This window comes from Malurus melanocephalus, unplaced genomic scaffold (genome assembly GCF_030028575.1).
Source record: "Malurus melanocephalus ecotype Western Australia unplaced genomic scaffold, MMel_1.1 scaffold_898, whole genome shotgun sequence".
Taxonomy (NCBI): domain Eukaryota; kingdom Metazoa; phylum Chordata; class Aves; order Passeriformes; family Maluridae; genus Malurus; species Malurus melanocephalus.
In genome coordinates this window covers 127,312-148,496 of record NW_026624130.1, presented here as the reverse complement: position 1 = coordinate 148,496, position 21,185 = coordinate 127,312, and the positions used below count along the sequence as shown (strand labels likewise).

The 21,185-nt window shown below is 45.6% G+C and overlaps 1 protein-coding gene across 1 annotated transcript in view; it reads right to left on the bottom strand.

Moving 5' to 3' along the window:
• Positions 1 to 845: 845 nt before the first annotated feature.
• URB1 (URB1 ribosome biogenesis homolog) overlaps positions 846 to 21,185 on the bottom strand; it is a 39,186-nt gene continuing 18,846 nt past the window's right edge. Inside the window, exons 16-37 of the mRNA XM_057385983.1 lie at positions 20,667 to 20,837; positions 19,637 to 19,833; positions 18,867 to 19,091; positions 18,162 to 18,341; positions 16,705 to 17,566; positions 15,643 to 15,844; positions 15,257 to 15,434; positions 14,018 to 14,076; positions 13,680 to 13,873; positions 11,898 to 12,008; positions 11,746 to 11,809; positions 10,801 to 10,972; positions 10,182 to 10,284; positions 7,343 to 7,503; positions 6,932 to 7,043; positions 6,537 to 6,643; positions 5,862 to 6,005; positions 5,153 to 5,262; positions 4,376 to 4,552; positions 3,783 to 4,024; positions 2,205 to 2,801; positions 846 to 1,672 (exon numbers count right to left, since the gene is read on the bottom strand). Coding sequence (XP_057241966.1) covers positions 1,461 to 1,672; positions 2,205 to 2,801; positions 3,783 to 4,024; positions 4,376 to 4,552; positions 5,153 to 5,262; positions 5,862 to 6,005; positions 6,537 to 6,643; positions 6,932 to 7,043; positions 7,343 to 7,503; positions 10,182 to 10,284; positions 10,801 to 10,972; positions 11,746 to 11,809; positions 11,898 to 12,008; positions 13,680 to 13,873; positions 14,018 to 14,076; positions 15,257 to 15,434; positions 15,643 to 15,844; positions 16,705 to 17,566; positions 18,162 to 18,341; positions 18,867 to 19,091; positions 19,637 to 19,833; positions 20,667 to 20,837 — 4,580 coding nt within the window. The 3' untranslated portion in view covers positions 846 to 1,460. The remainder of the gene's footprint in view (positions 1,673 to 2,204; positions 2,802 to 3,782; positions 4,025 to 4,375; positions 4,553 to 5,152; positions 5,263 to 5,861; positions 6,006 to 6,536; positions 6,644 to 6,931; positions 7,044 to 7,342; positions 7,504 to 10,181; positions 10,285 to 10,800; positions 10,973 to 11,745; positions 11,810 to 11,897; positions 12,009 to 13,679; positions 13,874 to 14,017; positions 14,077 to 15,256; positions 15,435 to 15,642; positions 15,845 to 16,704; positions 17,567 to 18,161; positions 18,342 to 18,866; positions 19,092 to 19,636; positions 19,834 to 20,666; positions 20,838 to 21,185) is intronic.

The window sequence follows — 21,185 nt, the reverse complement described above, 5'->3', positions numbered from 1 at the left end:
TTGTTTAGGATAGAAAAGCCCTCTAAGATCAAACCAAACAGTTCCACTGACACTGCCAAGGCCACCACTAACCCCTGTTCCCAAATGCCAGATCCACAGGGCTTTTAAATCCCTCCCGTCCTTGAGTTGGAGAGATGCTCTTACCTCATTTCTTTGATTCTTCCAAGCAAATCATACTGTAAGTCACTATTAGGTGTGCTTAGGCCCTTGAGACAGCTGAAAAATTCCTTCCCTTTGTGTCACAAGCATTATCTTTAACAGGTGAGGTAGAAAGATATTTCTTGTTTTGGAACTCCTTTRGTTTTCTTGTGCCTGTTTGATTTTTAATCAAGAAAAGTACATGTTTTTCATCACACAGATTTCCTGATGTCAGCCCCTAGGAATTCTACACAACACAAAATGTAGCCTCTAAGAGGCTTACAGCTTATTTTAAGCAATACTATTTTTAASTCAAGTCTTGCTACAGAGCTGATGGCTCCTTTTTTATTTATCATTATYTTTTATCATTTTATTTACACCCCTCCCAAAAAAAATTCAAGACATACCAGAAAGAATGTGCAGTTCTGATTTTTCCCTGTATGGGATTTGTACAAAGGAGCTGGGCACAGCACACAGTCGTGAGTCAATTTAATAAATCCTGGTTTACCTTCCAAAGGGTCATGTTCTGGCACTGCATGTTTGCAGATCTGGACTGGCATGTTCAACCCCCCTCAAGGCCACATTCATGAACCACTTATCAGACCTCACAGAGAATTCCCAATAAAACTCACATGTAATCAAAGAGCAGCAAATCCTTTGGGGTTTAGTTCCATCTCTCACCTGTTCAAATGGAGGGAAGATGGCCCTTCGTTGCACATTGTAGCAGCAGTGATAGGTCAGGGCTTTTTTTTGTTTTAATTAAAAAAAAAGGGGGGTAATAAAAACAGACCAGCTCTGATATAAGTGTTTTAAAAAGCCATTTAATTTAAGGCCAAGAAGAATCCCAGATATCATGATTCCACAGCTCAGTCTTCCATTCATACTGGTTTTGGCATCATGAAATCAAACAAGTTCTTCAAGAAATAGTAAATCATCATGACTAAACCTCTGGCTCCTCATTATTTGCACTTACACCACATTGTGGGAAGCTCTGCAGCCTTTTTTTCCCATCCTATATTGAGAGAGGATGGATTTTAACAACACACACATGGACATGAACAGTCTTTCTGGTTCTTCAAGAAGTTAAAAACGTCTCTAATAAAAATGATAGAAATGATACTGAGTCCCAGACTGTTCAAGAAAAGGGAAATTGGAGCTTTAATGTCCCACTGAGAGATGTTGAATAAAATCTTCCCCGAGTTTGCACAGAGTAATAAAGTGTTGATCTTTATGACCAAACCAGTTAGGTCCMCATGAGAACAGCTCAGGAGGCTTTCACGGCTGACAACGATGGCAGAACACAGAACATTAAAGGTGAAGTGTTAGCTCCCTGAATTAATGCCCTGATGTAGCCAAATTTTTTTGCAAAGAGACACAATAGTTTCTTCTCCTTGCTTCTGAGTTTCCAAGTCATGTTGTAATTCACAGCCTGCACTAGTGCAGACCAATCTGACATGGGTAAGTAACATCTCGGGCTCCTGTGCTCCAAGCCACATGTCCCCGACGTAAAGGGAGGTCAAGAATACAAAATCAGCTGTGGAAGAAATGAGAGAAAAATCAGAAGAGATATTCTTCTATTCCCACACAGTAATGCCAAACCAAGCCATTTACCTCCAGGCCTATGTAAATGGAAATTCTGCAAAGCCAATGATCCTTCTGACAAGAAGGAACAAACCAGTTTCCTGTTAAATAAAACAGTTTGAAATCTGACCTGTCAGATGCTATCAYTGACCAGCAAATGGATCAGCATCCAGGCCCASATRGACTCGTTTGKTGTAGACYATTTTCCCCCTTGAAATTACTYTTTTTTARTAATTTTTGTTCCRTTTTAGTCCTTGGAAGGGAAGTTTYTTTGTGTGAGTGTTGTAGTGTCAGAAAAGCCTGGTGTGACTRTGCTCTGTGCTGCCCACCCCTGACCCCATCCCAAAGACACAGCTTCTGCTTTGGGAAGCTACGAGCCGGGGTGGATATAGGAAAACTAGTTGAATAGATTGAAAAAGCCATGGAATTTCCTACCTCCACCCACCACTGCCCTGCACTATGGCTGGTAAGTACAAGACCATCACCTGTCTTGCTCACATCCTCTTCTGCAGCTGCTGCGGGGCACAGGGATTTCACAAACCCGTGGAAGGTGCCAGCCAGGCCCTGCTCCTCCAGGAGCTGCAGCATGATGGAGCTGAGCACATGGAGCTCTCTGCAGAGCCCAGCTGAGCTGCTGCTGGCCTGGCAGAGCCGCGTGTAGAGCTTAAAGAGGCTGTTCCTGAGCGCCCCATCCCCGAGCACGTCCCGCACGGCCCTGGGCTGGGACAGGACGTGGCTCTGCAGCCACYGCAGCACCGGGGACACCTCCTGCTCCCTGAGGAGCCTCTGCTCAGCCAGGGACCTCAGCAGGCACTTGGTGACAATGTGGGTGGATGCGCAGGTGACAGCCATGGCTTCATCCCCGTCGCTGGGGCTGAGGGTGTCCCCTCCCTGTCTGGAGGGTGGCGCTGGGAAAGGGGGCTCCCAATGGRCAAGTACAGAATTGAGAAGATCTCTGCATTTCTCCAGCTCAGACACGTCCACGTCTGCAGCAGTTTCATCTTCTTCCACCTCATTTTTTTTCCGAGTGTGACGATACACGTAAGATGAGGCTTGAGGTTTGTTCTTGTCTTTAATATTTTCTGTAAGAAGAAAACCACCACCAAAACAAACATCAGATACTCGGAAGGATTCTCCTGACACAAAATGGTGCAAGAAAGGTGCTCTCCTGTGGTGACTGAGTTGTTCAAATGGTAAGCAGCAGGCTCGCTCAGCAGCCTGGTGGAGCTGTCAGAGGGGCTCAGGGAGCTCCAGGGACTCTGTTCCAACCCGGATCACCCAGGCTGGATGTGAGAGACGCCCCCGAGGCTTGGAGCAACACAACCCACACTAAAGTCACAGGCATCASTGCAAGAACTCTCTGCATGTCTTTCTGAGGAGTTTTAAAGGGTGAGAAAAACTGCATAAATGCTAAAGCTTTCACAGTATCCCTTCAATACAGATACTTTCTCAGCTGATGCAGAACATTTAAACAAACCTACACAAGCTATAATGTGCACCAAAAGATGTTGCTGCTGCAGGAAACCAGTGTTGTTTTAAGACCTCTCACTCCCAAGTTCCTTGCACTTTTGCTCACACAGAGAACAAGAGAAGTCACACAAATCCTGATGTATTTTTCCCTTCATCAAACACTRATGACAACTAGAAAAATCAACTATTTAATTTTCACCTGCTTTATTTATTTATTGTTTTTCCTCACTATCACTTTCAGATCCCCATCCACACTCAGAATGATTCAAACATTTGAGCACCAAGCCTCCAGGCACTGCTTTTTCTTTTAATATTTCATTAAAGAATACCATTCTTCAAAGCCTGACACCAGATTTGCAACTAAGTTTCATTTTAAAGCTCTTTCCCTTTTTATACTGCATTTCTCCAAAGCTTCCAAATTGTGTTAAGATTAATCTGAAAAATGGCTTTCCATTTCCCTTCCTTCTCCCTCAAGCTACATCAGTCTGGCAGAAGTTGTAAGCACCATTTCCAGAGAAGTTTGCCTCGCTGGCACTGTTGGGTTTGTAACTGCTGCAAAAAATCCGCCTTCCTTGAAGTATTTGAGCACTTACTGAGCAGTTCTTTGTTTTGGAACTTGTGAGCCAGGGCCTGCAGGTCCTCCTGCAGCTGCAGGTCTCTGCTGACAAAGCTCCACTTGTGCAGCAGCAGCAGCACATCCCTGCTGGACAGGACAGTGGCATTGAGCGTGAACCTCCCCAGCTCCCGGAACGCCTCCAGCACCGCAGCGCGATAGCGCAGCACAGAACYGAGAGTGCCCAGCAGCTCCCTCAGCCTGGACACATCCACGTTGGTCCTGCCCAAAGAAAACACAGGCGCCGTGCATTTTCCTATTTTGCATGCTAATTAATAAAGTGAGCACAGATTTTAATCTTTAGTGCCAGAATGGCCAGGAATTAAGGGTGTAGGACTCGACAGCAACTGTGCATCTTATTTTACTTTGTTCCTCATGTATTCAAACACTTAAACCCTCCTGACAAAGAAATCTCATCCAAATTCACTACTCAACATCCAGCTGAAGGTGCATTCATCTACCAGCAACAAAGAAATTCCTCTGGCCTTAAAAATGTTTAAACTGCACAGAGGACAAAATGCAAACTGACTAAAATAAAAAGAAAACAAAAACAAAACAACCCAAAGGACTTACCGAATATGTTTGATTAACATGACCAAAACATACAGAAACTCATTTACAAGCTGAATAGGAAGAAGTTTTCTCTTCTCCTGGGATTGATTCTTGTTTTCTTGCTTGTCCCCTAAATTTGTTAGCCACAGAGTATGGAGTAAGGAAATAATTTTATTTATCACCTTGTTTTCCAGAAACCTGAAAAACAAAACAAAAGAAAACAAAACAAAACTTTTTAAAAAAAAAACAAAAGGAAAAGCACATTTGGAAGGCAGATCCTCACCAGGAGCTGGTCCATCACCTCAGGGGGTCATATTCTAGTGTGCTTCAGGTGCACTTGCCTGAACTGTCAGGGCATTCTGTGCAGAAGAGATTCTGTGTGTGTGAATCTGTGTGAGGGAGAAGGAAGGGGACAAGGAATATTCTTGACAGCTCAAATCCATTACTGTGGCACTTCCAGTGCAGCGGGTCCTGTGACAAGATGCCAACTGAAGGTGTTTGAAATTTAAAAGGTACAGACACCARAATAAGATGCCATTTTGCTTTCTTTCCAAGGAAGTGTTTTCCAAACCATGAAGCCCCACCCCAAAATCCCTCCTACCACAATTGGAAAGCATCTTGATCCTATTTCCAAAAACACAAGCGACACCTCAGAGTGTTCAGCAAGTTCTGCCAGYGCAGCCCTGGGCACTCCTGACTGTCTCCTTGTCTGTCACCTTTGTTTTCATACTCAGTCACATAATTATTCTCCTGTGGACAGTAAAATTGTTCCCATTTCTCCTGTGCTTCTCTGGTTACCTTTTCTCTAAGCTGTGCAGGACCCATGTGAGGAGGCTGTGATCCTGTATCAGCTCATAGGCAGCTCTGGTGACACGGGCAGCACTTTGTAATATCTCCAGAATACGRCTCTGAAACAGAAAATAGAATTTGTTCTTTTTACAGAACCAGAAATAGTCAGGATCTAATTATCAAACTAGAAAGTATCAATCTGACTGGTATCTGATCAACTTCAAGGTAAAATGAACAGCGCCTGTTCTCAGCAACCCCAGGGAAGAAAAAACATTCTCCTTTCAAGCTTCATAGCACAGGCACTACTCTTACAAGRAGTCTTCAGGGAGCAAGACAATTTTATTTTTGTCCAAGGTTTTGCTGCCTGAAATACTCAGAGTGGATGCCCCCAAAGCTGAGAGCTCTTGGCATGTGAATTTCCCTCCTGCTGAAGCAAACCCAGCTATGCTTGCTAGGGAATAGAGATCCCAAAAAATGCAAAGGCCCGACTGCAGGAGCAAAACCACAGTCCCCACAGCAGACTCTGTGATGGCAGAAACCTGCTCCAGTTTCAGGGGATAAGGATGCACCCAGTTTAGTCACACAAAATCAACAAGGAACAGATTTTCAAGAGGTCAAGGGTAGAGTCAGCTGCTCCTCTCTGCTTTGTACTTGAGATCTCCAAGACATGCAAACTTCTGTGGTTTGGGATTTTGRTGGTTTCCTTTAAAACTCTTACCTGGGAGCCCTCATCACACAGAGGACTGTGGAAAAAGGAAAGAATGACCTGGAAAATCCTCTGGTAGTCATAAAGCTCATAGCAATGCTTGTCACGCAGCCCTTCCCCAAGAAATCTGAGGATCCACTGACGCTCTGTTTTGTACTGGAAGCCACAAAGAAAAATACCACCCCATCAGACATTTAGACATTTCCAAATAACACCTGCTCCCAAGAGCACAAACCCGGGCTCCCTGTGAGTGCCAGCTCAGGCCTTACCACAGCCTGTTCTGGACTTCCCAATTTCCATTCCTATCACATTTAATCCTAACAGCCATCAAGGACAGGCAGTCTGCAGCCCAAACATGTGGTGGAAATGGAATTATAAAAGTTGCCTTTCCTAAAATACTTCATCTGAACTCAATGTTACTAATCTAAACTCAAATATGAATGTAAGTTACCTGGGGCAGAATATTCTTTTTTTATTGTGCTCACAAAGCACACACAGCACAACTCATTATGTGTTAGTATTAAGAAAACAACAAAAACCTCACAGAAATATCATTTTCTATTCCAATATGAAACAAATTAACCTCTAATTAACCACCCATGGGAGAATGAGATTTCATTGTATTTTTATGGCTTTTTTTCTATAAATTTCTGAAGAATTACTGGATACCTAAAATGGGACTCTTACCTCRAAATCAAAACTGTAGAAAAGCTGGAAAAAGCCTGGTACTTTCCTCAGGTCCAAATACTGGTGCGTCAGAAGGAATCTGTTTACCTTTATATACATGTGCTCCTCTGCGAAGATAAAAAGCTGTTAGGGTGGAGGAGGACAACGTTCCACATCCAGAAGCACAGAGATAATAAACAGATCTGCACTGTGCCGTGCTCCACGCTGGAGAACAGCCCAGCAACCAAGGAGGCCTTTGCTCTGAGGCTCATTCATTGGTGCCCATCCCTCCCCCTCTCTTGCCCAGAATGAAAAGCTCAGTCAAAAGCAGATGAGCACAAAGCAGGAGAGGAGATCACCACTGCCCAGGGCTCTGCTSTGCAGCCAGCAGGGACACGCAGAGAAGGTTCCAGTACCTGGCTTCAGGATCTGCTGTGCCACACGAGCAATGTAGAGCGTSAGGGAGAAGGTGAACCTGAGGTTTGGCTGCCTGATTCCATTCTGCACAGTATCCAAGAGATACAGCAACTGCAAGAGCCCAGGGAGAGAAGCCAAGTGTACACAACAGGAGCATGAATACATAAATCAGCTTCTGGGACATTTCACAGGCCATAGGTCAAATATCAATTCCATCAGGATTTCCATTCMTGCAAACAAAATTCCTAAGAATTTCTAAAACACATTTTCCACTTTCTCTGTCCATTGATTATAACAGGAGGAAACAAAGCAATAGAGGAGAAACAATGGTAGGGAGGATGAAAAGYTTATTTTATGTCCATGACCTGCAAGGTGTCACCTGCCAAAGTGGCAAAGGGGCYGAGCCTTACCTGGCTCTTCTCTCGGAAGCGAGCCCCTTCCAGATGGGAGCGGAACGAAGCCAGCACGAAATAAGCAGCTGCTCTCATGTTGGAGTCATAGCTGCTCAGGGCAGCCACTGTGAGCCCCAGGGCATTGACTTCCACAAACTTGTGACAAGCCACCACACACTCTGTGAGGAACAGGGAAAAGAGACAGAAGCAGTGTGTCAGTACTGACAGCACCGTACTCCTTCACATTTCTGCTCATCAGCACCCATTTCCAGCTCCACCCCAACAACTACCACCTCAGTGCATGCTGARGGCTCTTCCAGCTGACAAAGGGCTTCAGCAAATCACTCTGAACTGAATTCTTYACCTGAGCTGAAATTCATGGGGTGTTCTCACACATGTGAGACAGAAGATCCTGCCTCCTAGGCCATGCAAAGCTAGGGGGAAATTCTGTAAGGACATCCTGTCCCTCACTCTTTCAGGAAAGTTGATTACAAAGAACAATAGTGAAAACATCCTCTCTCCAGGGCATTTGTGGGTGCCTGGAAGGCCAGCACTGAAAAGCTTCTGYAATAGAARGGGCAGGAGAACAACACATAGGTGRCCCATAAACCACAGCCATTGTCCCTGTGCAGGCAGAAGTGACTCYGTGGGTAAAGCCTGTTCTGAGCCAAGCACTCAGCTGTATCCTCGAGCACTTCTGGGAAAAACAAAACCGTGCAATGACCAGAAATCAGCCCAACAGAAAACAGGAAACACACATTTCCACGTAGCATTTATCTCCACAGCATTTTGGCATCAGGATTTGGAGTTTCTCCTTTAAAGAATGAGTGTTTTGATGAGTTTGTTCCATTTCTACCCACTGATGGTTACAAATGATGTGGTGAGAAACCTCCACCTTATCTCCAGGAATGAAGTACAATGGCACCTCAGTGGTGTTTTACCAGCTACAAATGTACTCTGAGTTTAGAAATAAAATTCATGTATTTTCTTGTCATACTGAAGGTCAAGAGGAAGTTTCTAGGAACAAATATTCCTCTTTAAGAAGGGGCTGCAGTTTTACTGCCAAGTACTTACATTTGGTCCACTGATTCCCTCCCCATCACTGCCTGCACAAACGTATATATATCTAATGTATACATAAAAAGAACTACGTAAAATAATCACACATTATTTCTGTCCCTGCACCAGCACTTTTTCTCAACTGCTAGAACTTCTAAAACTCAATTCCATGCCTGGCAGTTTCTTACCCAGCTCTGCTGGTTACAGACCAGGTAAAGCAGGGTCTCCACTTCCCCACAGCCACTGCCATTTGGCCCAAAGTCACCACTCTGCTCTCTTAAGGTTAAAGCTCTGGGGAACTGCTTAYATGCACCAACCATTCACACCGTGGAGCAGTGCCACAGAATGAAATCCAAGGCTCTCACTTCAGCAGTCCACAGGAGATTGAYTGGAAAAGTTTTTTCCCACTGAAAATAAGTGGTGTTAATATTTTCCATCTTGCTGACCCTGGAGAGTGCATTCAACATCAAACATGAAGTAACACACTGTTCTAAAAAACCCTATTTAATTCTATGTCTGACATACAAGTTATTTAAAGGACCTTGAACAGCATGATGGAAAAGCTTTCCACAAGATGAATCAAAGCTAATGGTAGACAGAACTTGCTCTCTGCCCAATTCCTCAGCAAGCATTAAACACGGTGCAAGAAGTCCATGTTTACAAATCCAGAGGGCACTGAGCAGCCAGTACAAACAGCAAATAAATAAAGAACTGGGAATTCCAAGGGCAGTYGACATGGTTTACAAGCACCATGGGACTTGGACTTATAAATCAYTTTAAAAATGCCCTTAGGACACAGACTCTCTGTGTGGAGTAGCTAAGGGGGCTATTTTCCTCCTCTGCAGGTTCAGATTCGGGATAGGCACTGTCTTTCCACTTCCACAAGAACACGATGAGCAGCAGCTCCCTCAGCCTTGGTGCTTCCCACATTAGCAGTCCCCACTGGCTGCTGAGCTGCCACAGACACCAAATCCCTCCCTCCACGGGCKGGGTGGTGCTGGCAGAGTGCTCTTTTTCCAGCTTTCAGCACCACATTTCAAAGACACCAGCAGTCCACACTCTTCATCCCTGTGCTCCTCAAAGGCCCAGCATTACCTGGATTGTCTAAGACCCCTCCAGCTGCAAAATGTCAAATAGCTCTGGTACCTTTTCTCCTCAGAAGACATAAAGACAGCTCTTTTTCCTGCTGCCAGGATTATACAGAGCAGTTGAAAGCATAGCTAAGGACACRCTAAGCACACCCACTGAGGTGCTGTACCTGCAGGGGTCTGGGTGAACAATGGACTGTGAGTGTGATTTCACTGACAGATGCTAACAGCCTGCTGATGGCTTCTGGTATTATTGCTGTGGAAAGCCAAATCTAGCTGTAACTGCACAGAGCTTAACCACAGGGAACACAGGGAGAGAGCTGGTCAGGAAATCCCTTGGCATTTTGTCTCCCTTTGATCACTGAGGGCCCTCTCCAGGGACAGTATGGCTGTGGAGCACAGCAGGGATGTGCATGTGCAGGGCATGTCCTGTCAGACACGAAGCTTGCTGACAGCTCAGAGCAGCAGCCCAKTGGTGACACACACCGGAGCCTCTGGCTGCTGCAAAGTCACTTAGCAGTGAACTTTCTGTGTTCTGTAACCACAGCCTGGAACAGGTCACATCTCCAATTAATTCAGTCACAGCCCTCACAGTAGTTTGTTTATTCCCTCTAAAGTCAGGCACAAACTCCTTGCTGTATTAGCTCTTGGATCAGGGATAACAGAGCTCCAACCTGCCACTAARTACCAAAGAGAAACACTGGCTGTACCTGGTCTGGTCAGTTCACTGAAGAGCTGAAGCAGAAAACAAGGATCATAGAAGTCATCCAGGCTCTTGACTGTTTCATCCYTGTATAGTGACTTTTCTATCCCCTGAAACCAAATCCAAACAAGAATTGGTACAGAACACMACCAATTTCAAACTTGGTTTCAAACTTCCCCAACCACCTCATCCCATTATAAACCACTTGATACTACACCTTGTAAAATACGATGGAACACAGGGTGCTTGTGTTTAAACCCGGATTTCATGATCAGGGTATATCYACAACTATTTCCCTGAGCAGCACCGACAGTAGAATGTCAGCAAGCTGTAAGAAAGGCTGGAGAGCCCATTGCCAGCAGATGCTCAGGCTGTCCCACCCTGGTCCCACACACATGACAACCTCTGCCCTGCACAATCACCCCTGCTGACAAGATATGGCCCATTATTGCAACTCACTTGACAAGTACTCCTGAAGAASTAATTCCAGTCCTCCCCTGAACTGAAATTGCTCTCTTGATGGAAACAAATTGCAACGTATTGCACAGMTACAAGAAATGAGAGGCTGCAGGCTGTTTCTTGCACATCCAGGGAAGGATAACCATGGACACCCTGAACCAAAGCACCTGTGCTGGCAGCAGCCGGCGATGCTGAGGGAACGACAGAATCGTCTTCATCATCTTCTCTCGATCCAGCAGACACAGAATCTCCTCCATGCTTGGCTGCTGCCACAGGGACTTGCCCAGGCTCTTGCAGGTCTTGTGATGCTCCACAGCAGCCGGACCCCACAGCAGGATCCTTACCCATTGGGAAAGGTAAAGGCATTAGGCAACAGAACCAATAGCAATTACAGAGATCRATTAGTACTGAAATTTTCTCTTCACCTGTAGTTATTACGCTGTGGGGCTTCAAACTAGAACTCATTTCCCTGGCAACACCTTTCCCATCCATCTCAAAGCTTTTCCAATTCACTCTAAGGGTGTCTCACCAACTCTGCACTCCCCTGTCCACCCAAGGCAGAATGTCCCTGCTCAGAAGCACCTATGGTTTTCAGTTGCAAGTGCAGGTAAGAAGGACAGCAAGCTGCACCAAGGGACAGAGTTCCAGACCTGCCTCAGCTCCTGAGATACCACTGCTGGTGGTATTTCTGCCCCTACCTCCAGGACAGMAAAGTGCACGTGAGGAAGGCAGACCAAAACCAGAATTGTTGGCAACACACTTTTCCTGTGGACTGCTTGGGCACAGGAAAGGGAARAAGTCCACTACCAACTTATGTTTCAGCCTCAGTCTGTGAGGAGATCCCTATAGTGAGTCCCAACTATGGAGAGTGAGTGACTCCAGAAATGGGATGTTCCCTCATCTAACCCACAGACACCCAAAAGTTTGGGCAACACAAGAGAATTACATTAAGAACAGGAAAAACATAGGAAAAATGTTTCCAAAAGCAACATTCACCTTTAGGTTTGACCTTGTTCACTGTCTCCTTCATTTAAAAATGAGACCCTGGAAAAATCCCAGTTGKGAGACTATTTGTGTGTCATTTGCCCAACAAAGTAAGGTGCTCAGCTTACCTGGRGTTTAGAAGACTTTGATTATTCTTCTCATACAACTGAAGCAGCAGCAGTATCTTCTGATCTAAAACCCAAGATTGAACCCAAAGTTAGTGACCTGAGGAGACAGGAACAAGCTGCAGAAGGGAGAGCTTGGCCAGGCTGACACTCACCCARGGCACTCAGCGTGGCCCCGTAGGCTCCAAGCAGCACTGGCAGGTGGCTGCTGTCACACAGAGAGGGGCTGAGCTGCACTGCTGTCAGCAGAATGTCCACCAGCGCCTCTGCAACAAGCACAGCTTCAGCCCTGGGGCTCTCGGACACACAGAGCACCAATGAACAGCCCCAGACCCGCTCCAAAGGATGCACACACAGCCCTGGACATTTGACATCGACATCTATCTCTAGAGATGCCACAGCCCATTTGCCCAATACACTAAAGGGTGATTATGACACATTTAATTCAAGGGAACATTTTAAAACAGTATTCCCAAGCTGAACACACAAGTCATGTGGCCAGGTGAGGTGCCCAGGGTGGAACACACGACTGTGCAGGAGCTTTTGGGTGTACACAGCCACTCTCTGGTTAAAAAGGAGCACTGTGCCCTTTCTGGCCACAGCTCCACTCCTTCCTCCCCAGGAGGACACCTGCAACAAGCTCAGGAATTGCACAGAGCAAAGGCAGACATCCCAGCAACCTCCCCAAGGACTCAAGAGTTGACAGCAAAAACTTGTAAGYTCCCAGCCCAGCTGCAGGAACTATCAAAATGCTTCTGCACTGTGCACTCCAGCAGGGCAGGTGGTTTGTGAGCCACAGGAACTCTGTCCTCAAGGGCACAAGGATGATCCACCTTTGCTCTCAAACTGAGAAGCAGAAAACACAAATGATCAGGTTCCTCAAAGGCAAACAGGCTGCCTGTAGGACACTCCAGACCCAAGTCCAGATTTCTCTACTCCCAGCATCTGAAACAGCCTGGGCTTTGATCCTAGTTATGTGCAGGAATATAAAATGTGTGTCAGAACTGAAGAGTGAATGTCAGAGCAGCCGGAGTGAATGCACACCAAGCTTCTGAACAGTGCAGCTGCCCTCCAAGAATGCATCCTGCTGATCTACAGAAACACACTCTAAAGGTAAAACACATACAGTAAGCAGCAAAATCTGTTCCTTCTTTTTAATTGCACTAAATCAGTGACTTCACAAGAGCTTTTTTCTCTTTTCAGGTGATTTAAAACTTGAAAGCTTGTTTACATGTTGCTCGCCAATAAACAAAGATTTGTTATCAACAGGCTGCCCTAAGAATTTCCACCCCTTTTCTTACACAGCTCCTTCAATCATTGAATGTCAAACCCCTGCACAGTGGAGAAAAGCTGAAGTCTATGTAGATTAAATGTAGCTCAAGGTCAGGCAGGATTTCAGTTGCCAGAGAAGAAGAAACAAAGCCAATCCTACATATGAACTAGTATCCCATTTATATTCCTCATGGAAGGATATTCCTCGTGAAAGGCTGCAATATGAAATACACGTAATTTAAATTACTATTTTTGATAAAACTTGTGAAATCAACTTTAAACCTACTGTATGAACCTGTTTTAAAACAGGTTTAAACATCACAGGACCCGTGTGCATTTCAGTGATCTTATACTAACTGCCTTACAGAAACCATAAATATCAAACCAACACTTCAACGGGGTTAAAAATACCTGAAAAACAAACAAACAAAGCAAGCAAAAAAAAAATCCAAACACACCTTTCCAGTAGTTTAAAAACGTGTTTAAAATGAATGCAATTTGGATCTAAGCAGAGATACAATTTAAAGGAAAATGCCAATATTCTGGAACTGTTAATAACTCTGCAAGTATTCACACAGGTGGGCATGTTACTGGATGGAGAGAATATAATGCAAGARAGACAAGTTTAACCTGTTTAGCAGGGGAAGAAGATTATTAAAAAATACCTCTTGTCTGAGTGTTCATGCCATCTTCTTCTCTTGACCTCAGGATGGCTGACAAAAACAGCGAGTGCTGGGTGACCATCATGTGAAGTTTGGAGAGCTTGACTAATCTCTGGCTAAATGAGGATTCTTCCTTGTAGAGTARCTGGATGGCAACATTCAGGACCTTCAGAAACGTTTCATCTTTGTAACGGTACCTTTGGGAGAAGGATCACAGAGAAGTCAGATCCCAACCAAACCCAAGGGAATCCGCTCAAAATAAAAAGCTGTTTAAGAAATGAGAACTCAACAAAGAAGGCAAACTTACTGAAACCAAAYCAAATTAAAATGACAACACTTACTTGAGTCCTGCCTTCACAAGGCTGCACCAGTCATCTGGGTCCACTTCTTCAACCATGCCCTGTGTACAGCAAGTAAAAACAAGTGTTGATTTAGATGGGGCATGTGGAGCTYCTACAGCAATTTTTGTTCAAGGGACACACTAAAGACGTGCAAGCCAAACACTCATGTGGGATGATCAGAGGATAACAGTGAAGAAAGCTCCTGGACACAACAATCCTATCTCCTGCTTCAAAGGGAACAGCAARTGTTGTTTTATTGCTCCAGGAGCAGGGGAACATATGGGCTGTGTGGAGCYAAAAAGCAGGCTGGGCTGTAGACTCCAAAAACCCAGTGGCTCAAAACTCTTCAAACTCCAGAACTTGCCACAGCTTGGCAAATCAAAGCAAAAGACTTGGTATACGAGGTTTTTGTGAGGTTTAACTAAGCAAACTGTGCATGTGGCACAATGGGGGTGATGGGGTGTACTCGTTCCTCACAACTGATTGATGCACCCTGAGCTGCTGGGAACCCACAACAAACCAGTCATTGTGGAGAAGAATGACAGCTCATGTACCAACAGTCCTGGGAATGCAGGTGCCAGCCTTGCCAGGCTGGAAACACCCTCAGGATGGGCACTGAGGTGGCCCCAGGGCCTGCAGAGTGAGCCAGGTCCTACACGGGAGTCTCAGCAAAAGCCAGAGAGAGGGCAAAGCATTGACTGCTCACACAGATGCCAGTGTTAACTGTTACRGGATCTGCACTGGACTCAAACCAAGTCAACAGCACAGAGGGAGTGATGCAAGCAGTGTTCTTCAGGATCGAAGTTCTTCAGGATTTTCTATTTTCTATTTATTTTTATTTTCTATTTATTTTTTTCTATTTATTTTTCTATCAACCAGAGTTTTGCCCCAGTCTTCGGATGGCACGGCAGGTGGGTCTTGGCAGAAGTTTCTCTATCACCGTTTTTTAATTAAAAAAAAWAAAAATCCACTGGTAACCTTTGATTTCTTACTCCTAAATACCTCATACTCCTATTTTTGAAGGGGATTCTTAGCAGAAAGCCATCATCAAGAACATAAAACTGCCTCATATGAAGGATTATTATGGCTAAGTTAACTCTGCAAAAGTATTAAAAGCCCATGGAAAGCAGATTGCATAGAAGAGGAAATCAAGCACACTCTATATTTACAAGATTTACGAGTGCCCAATCACTCATACACATACAGTCCCACTGTGACAAAGCAGGTAAGAAGTCTCACCAGTAATTCCTCTAGCCTCAGCAGCATGGACCTCTCCACTTCTTGCTTGCTTTCATTTTTACTGCTGTTGTACATGGCCACTAAGCCCTTCATGCAGGCAGACAAGAGACGTCTCCTCCAGGAAMGCAGCTCCTCTGAGTCTTTAAGCACTCTGGATATGGCATCTGCCACTGCCCATCTGCAGAGAGACAGTTACTGATTTTTTTGTGAATATTTTAACTTGCTTTTTGTGTATGTTAAAGATGTCTTGCTGTCAAAGTGTAAAGTGACAGCTTCTCTGAGGAGAGGATGCTGCTCCTGATGCCACTGGTATCAAAGTGCATCCCCAAAATGGACAAAGGGAGCCCTGAGGGCTGGATCACATATCCACACACTGCATTCCCTACCTCTCTGCATTCCCTGCCCTCTCCAGAGCAGCAGGAAGCTGGGCCATCAGCTTCTGCAGCCCTTTGCTTTCCGAAGGTGGCAACAACTTTGCAAGAATCTGCAGTTTCCCAGTGGCCTCACGCGATGCTGTGGTGTCCTGAATCTCAGCACAGAGCTCTTCCCACAGGGCTTTCCTCAGGACAGCTGTGACCGCCGAGACAACTGTTGGGAGAGGACAGAGCACAGGTTCCACCACCTGCAGGTGTTCAACAGCAACACACTCATCCCCWAACACTTTCTAATCCAGGCTCAGATGACTCAGTTTCCAGAAAATGGTGCTACAGCAACTGCTCATCTGCTACAGAGAAAGAAGTGCTGCAGAGAGGCTCAGTTCTTTACCATCCTCTGCTTCCCTGGGTGCTGACAAAGCCTTTTCACTGCTTCACCYTGGAGGCAGAGCTACAGCTACAATCAGCCCGCTTCCTTTGCTCTTTACATTTCTGCCCATAAGAGAAATGAAAGCAAAGTGATCCTGTTCTGTCAAGGTGAATCCTCATTGTTTTGCTGGTAGARGATTTAACCCACTGGTCCATCGACGTCCTGCTGCTGTGGGTTTGGAAAGTTCTGGACCACCATCTTAGGATGGAGATCTCCCACAGCTGGAGATTTGTTTTAGAATAAACTTTTTGACTCTGTAAAAGTGAAAGCTCAGGTTCTGCAAAAACCATCTGGCCACAGCATYGCATACCCCAGACACTGTTCTACCCATGCCTGAGCAAAAGGTTTTACTTCCTGTATGAAATTAAGAGAAGCACAATGACAGATTGTCACACGCACCAAGCATTAAACAGGGGCTTGGAAAGAGAGCTCTGGGCAGTGGAACCATAAGAGCATTTGGCTTCAGGCTAACAGCCAACCCTCAGCACAGCCCTTCCCCTTTAGTGCTGCAGAGGTACCTCCAAGAGCCACCAGAGCTCAGACATCCCAATCTCATCACCTCCATCAATTGCCTTAAGGCCAGCAGACCCTGAGCAGGGAATTTGGCCTCCTGAATCACAATCAGGGCTCAGTGGTGCCTTTACCTGAGGAGGGTCGGCTGAAACCAAACTCGTCTCTGCACTGCACATACACATTCAGGAGTGGAAGAAAGCTCTCCATGTGTTTCCTGAGGTACTTCCCAGTGGCACTGCTCAGACACCAGAGCTCAAACTGCAGCAGGTGAGTCCTGGAGTGCTGGAGCAGCATGGCCACGATGGCCAGGGACGTGTGTGAGTGCTGGGCAAGGCAGTGAAGCTGCACCTCGACACCAACTGTGAGAGCAAGGACYGGCTCATTCTGGAGAGCCTGAAGGAAAACTTGCTCCAAATCTTTGCTGGCTGATGCTGACATCAATAGCCCCAAAGCTTTCATRTGCTCTGTGGACAGCAGAAGTTCTCCTTGCTGGGAATGCCTTTGGTAGCTGTCTGTGAGGAGCTGCACCAAAATTTGTCCRTAGAAGCTTAACTGTTTCCCTTTTTGGGGGCATTTCTCAGATTTCTGAGCTGTCAAGCTCATTTCAGGAAGTTGCAGCATGGTTAAAGTGATCTCCTTCAGCTGAGCTGCAGTCATGTACACGTGCAGCTCCTCCAGAGCCTGCAGCTGCTGAGACTTCCTGGGACAGACCTGGCTTCTGTCCTTGCCCACAGCCTGCAGCTCTTCCAGGACAGCTTTGGTGACAGCTTCAAAATACTTGGACAGCACGTGTCTGTGACCCATGGTGGTGCTCTGCAGGATCGGGGCACCCGTTTTCAGCAGCTGGAGCACGCCGAGGTTGAGCTGAGCTGACAGGAGTTTCACAGTGACAGGGTTCAAACCAGGCTGAGGAACCGAGCGCAGCTCCAGCGCCAGGAACCAGCTCTCCAGAGTAGGATGCCTGAAAATCAAGGTGAGCRCATCTTCCAGTACCTGTAACAAACATTGTACAGCATCACTGAATGAACCATCTCAGTCCATAAACTCGTTCATCTGCCTGTTTTCCAGCAGCTTGACAATTACAGTTACTGAACATGACTTTGTCTACTAGCTGGCCAGAGGATAAAAATAGGAATGAATTACACAAATATCATTATTCCAATATTCATGCTGTGGGATTTATGCTGTTATACCGAACATTCTAGACATGCCTAAGCACATCTCCTGAATATCCTGGGATTCATCAGCACAATTCTATTCTAATCCCCAAAAATTCACAGAACCGATGAGAGAGGGGGAAGAATTCACTCCTCAAGTACATAATTTTCATAACAAAGCTTTACACAGGGCTTAGGGAATACATTTTTTTCTGCAAAGGTCATCTCTTTCAGGACCTCTCCTGACTGTGGGTGATGCAGCTGGACCACATCTCCAAATAGAAGTTTTGCAACTGCTACACCAGCTGCAAATGCTCTATATGCCTAAGTTCTTCTCCAAGATCWTAACAGCATCTCTCTGTTCAGCTCTCTGGAGAATCAGTCAAATCAGAGTTTACTAACGGGTGCCTGTGTATCAGGCCATTTGGTACCTTGTCATTTGCAGACTCTTCTGCCACCAGTGACTCCTCATCCATAAAGAGATCCGACTCATCCCGATGCTCCTCCCGTTTCTGCTGCMGATCCAACTCCATTTGCTTGGCCCGGCACAACAAACTGCTCAGCATGTCCACATAGAGGCCAACCAGCTGAGGACCCAAAGTTTTACCAATCTACGAAAAYAAAGACATCTTGGAAGTTGAGAAAAGAGGAGGATGGGAGCAGAAGGATAATTATCCATCAGGAATAGGAGTTAACTAAGATCTGCTTAGATTACAACATCTTCTGGGGAAGGAATCACTCCCCTASGTAGAAATCTGATTCTAAGTCTCAGGTTGCCAAACAAATACTGATAGACTTTCATTTATACCATGACATTCGGGGTTACATAGGCTAGTGAATTTTACTCTCTGGAAAGGCTTCTTAGGGAGACCCAGGAGCTGGATTCAATCTTGAGTTTATTTGCACTCACATCAATCAATAAGGCAACCCATGCAAAGTAAATTCAAGACTCCTCAATAATCAGAAGAACTGGCATTTCTKTACAAGTTAGGTGCAGTTTTGTCTGGTGCTCTGCAGCCTCAGAGCCAAGTACAGGAAAAAGCTGCACAACTGGAATCTAAGTTTTAACAGCCAAGTCATTTGCACCTTCTACATTAAAATAAACCAAACATAAATTATTACAATATTGCTCTTACACTGCTGAAGTTCTCCACTGTGGATTTCAGGTATAGCAGCACGTGCTTTACTCCCAACAAAAGCTGTTCAGGTGGGAGGCAGGAAGCCAAGTCTCTCAATTTTGACTGAACACCATCTTCCAGTAAAGTATTGCTTCCTCTCTCATAGGCTCTCCTTAGCACAGTGGTAAATACACAATCCAGTGCCACAGTAGGTTCTTGGCTTACCTTCTTGTGGTTTTTAAACTGTTTAAAAAAAAAAAAAAAGCATATGAGAAGAACAATGATGAGTATGAATCAAAAAGCTCTTCGGCCCCCTTTGTTTTGAGATGAGCTCTGAGCTGAAGCCAGGCCTAAAGCTGCAGGAGCARCAGAGTGCAGTCCTGCTGGAACAGAGCTGTCCAGCAGTGTCCCCAGGGCTGTCAGAAGTGCTCACTGCTGGTCCTACASAAAAGCCTCAGCAAACACAGCCCTTGGCCCCGTGATCCCAGCCCAGGTAGGGGGAGCTCAGCACTGTGAGCTGAGACCATGGCCCAGCCCAGGCTCTGCTGAGCCTGGCAGGAATCTGTGCATGACCCCTGAGCCCTGGCATCACCTCCCAACCACCACAAAGACCCCTCGTGTCAGCAGAGACAAGCCTTGGAGCAAATTGGTGTCCCAGTGTGATCAAGAAGAAATACAGAATTAGCTCTATAAAAATGCACTTTCTGATGGAAATRTAACCTCTATAAACTGTAAGATTTTTGTAGGAACACTGGCTCAAGAATTCAGCGACTTCAGGTATTCCATACCACAGGTTCCTGAGATTGCTGGGGTATCCAGAGTTTATAGTACTGGTTAAACTGGTAGAGCTGAGGATACTTAGAAACTTTCAGCAACTTGAGTTCTTTATCATAGAGCTGAAACATCAAGCAGAGGGCAAGGGGTTCTCTCTGAGAGTGCAGGATGTCAGTGAAAACAGCAACAAGGTACTCCACGATATGTGCTCCTAGAAAAGCAAAAATAAATTAAACTACTGACATGAACACAGACCCTGGAGCAACCCTCCTCACCTTGGGCCTGGGCAGCAGCCCACAGAGCATCACTCATAAACGTACCCAGAAAAGATAAAAAGGTGTTTGTAGTGACCTAGGTAAGTGTTCCTGACCTGTGCAGGTACCTGAAAAACTCTCCACTCATCAGTTCTTGCTGAAGTAAATAATSCCCTTCACTGTGCTGTGCTACATGCACCTGTATTTTAACCTGCAAGGTTAAAAGACCCCTGCCAGGCACCTCCTCCAAGAACTGATAGGCACACACTCCAGTTAATGTTGTACAAGCTAAACAGGGACAATTCTTCTTCAGAACTGGGACTGATGCCCCTGGGACTCCGTTTTTTCCAAGGAGGTGGTTGAATTTCGCAACATTTGCCACCAGAGCTCCATCCCTGAAGAAGTTTTCTTTGGAAAATGCATCCATTTCCTACTCAACAGTGCAGTCCTCTCTCCCTGATCCGGGGAAGAGCTGCCTACAGCCAYGGAAAACACCTTCCTCTCATGATCTCCACACTCCATCCCTAAAACACTGTCACYGAAGCCAACTACTTGCAGACCATGACCATCCCTGCAGGGAAGCAGGGGAGAAGGGCAGAAGCACCTACTGAGCTTCAGTGCCTCTCCTGAGCAGGAAACACCATGGATCTGCACCTCCTTCTGCTTGCAGGGAAAATAATGTCTCACGGTAAAAAATGATAAATGGAAAAAAATTATAAAAAAATGGGTAAAAATGATGCCACTTTCACTCCAYTGGTAGAGATGACACATAAACAAAAACAGTCTGTACCTGTTCCATTTTCAGACTGAAGCAACAGTACATTCCTGGCTTCTAAGGCAGCAGGGATAACAGCACTGAAGGGAAATGTTTGGATAATCATGTCTTCATTTAAAGAGAACCCAATTTCTTCATCTAAGCCTTCACTGTCCTCGATCAGGACATCCACCATATCCAGGACATCTAAWAAGTGAAGAAAAAAATCTGTGCAGAGGATCCAGACTAACTGGGAAAACAACAGAGGTAGAATGCAACACTCCAGGAATACAAGGCATCTTTTTAATTTCTCCAGCAAAAAATTACAAAAAGGATGAAAGCCATCTTTGTCAAGCAACACAACAGAAAGTGCAAGACAAAAATCAGAGCTGAATTTCACTCTGCCTTTCAATGCTGCTGTCCAGCACAGAGTGCCCAGAGCAGCTGTGGCTGCCCCTGATCCCTGGCAGTGCCCAAGGCCAGGCTGGACATTGGGGCACTCTGGGACAGTGAGAGCTGTTCCTACCATGGTAGGGGGTGGAAATGGATGAGCTG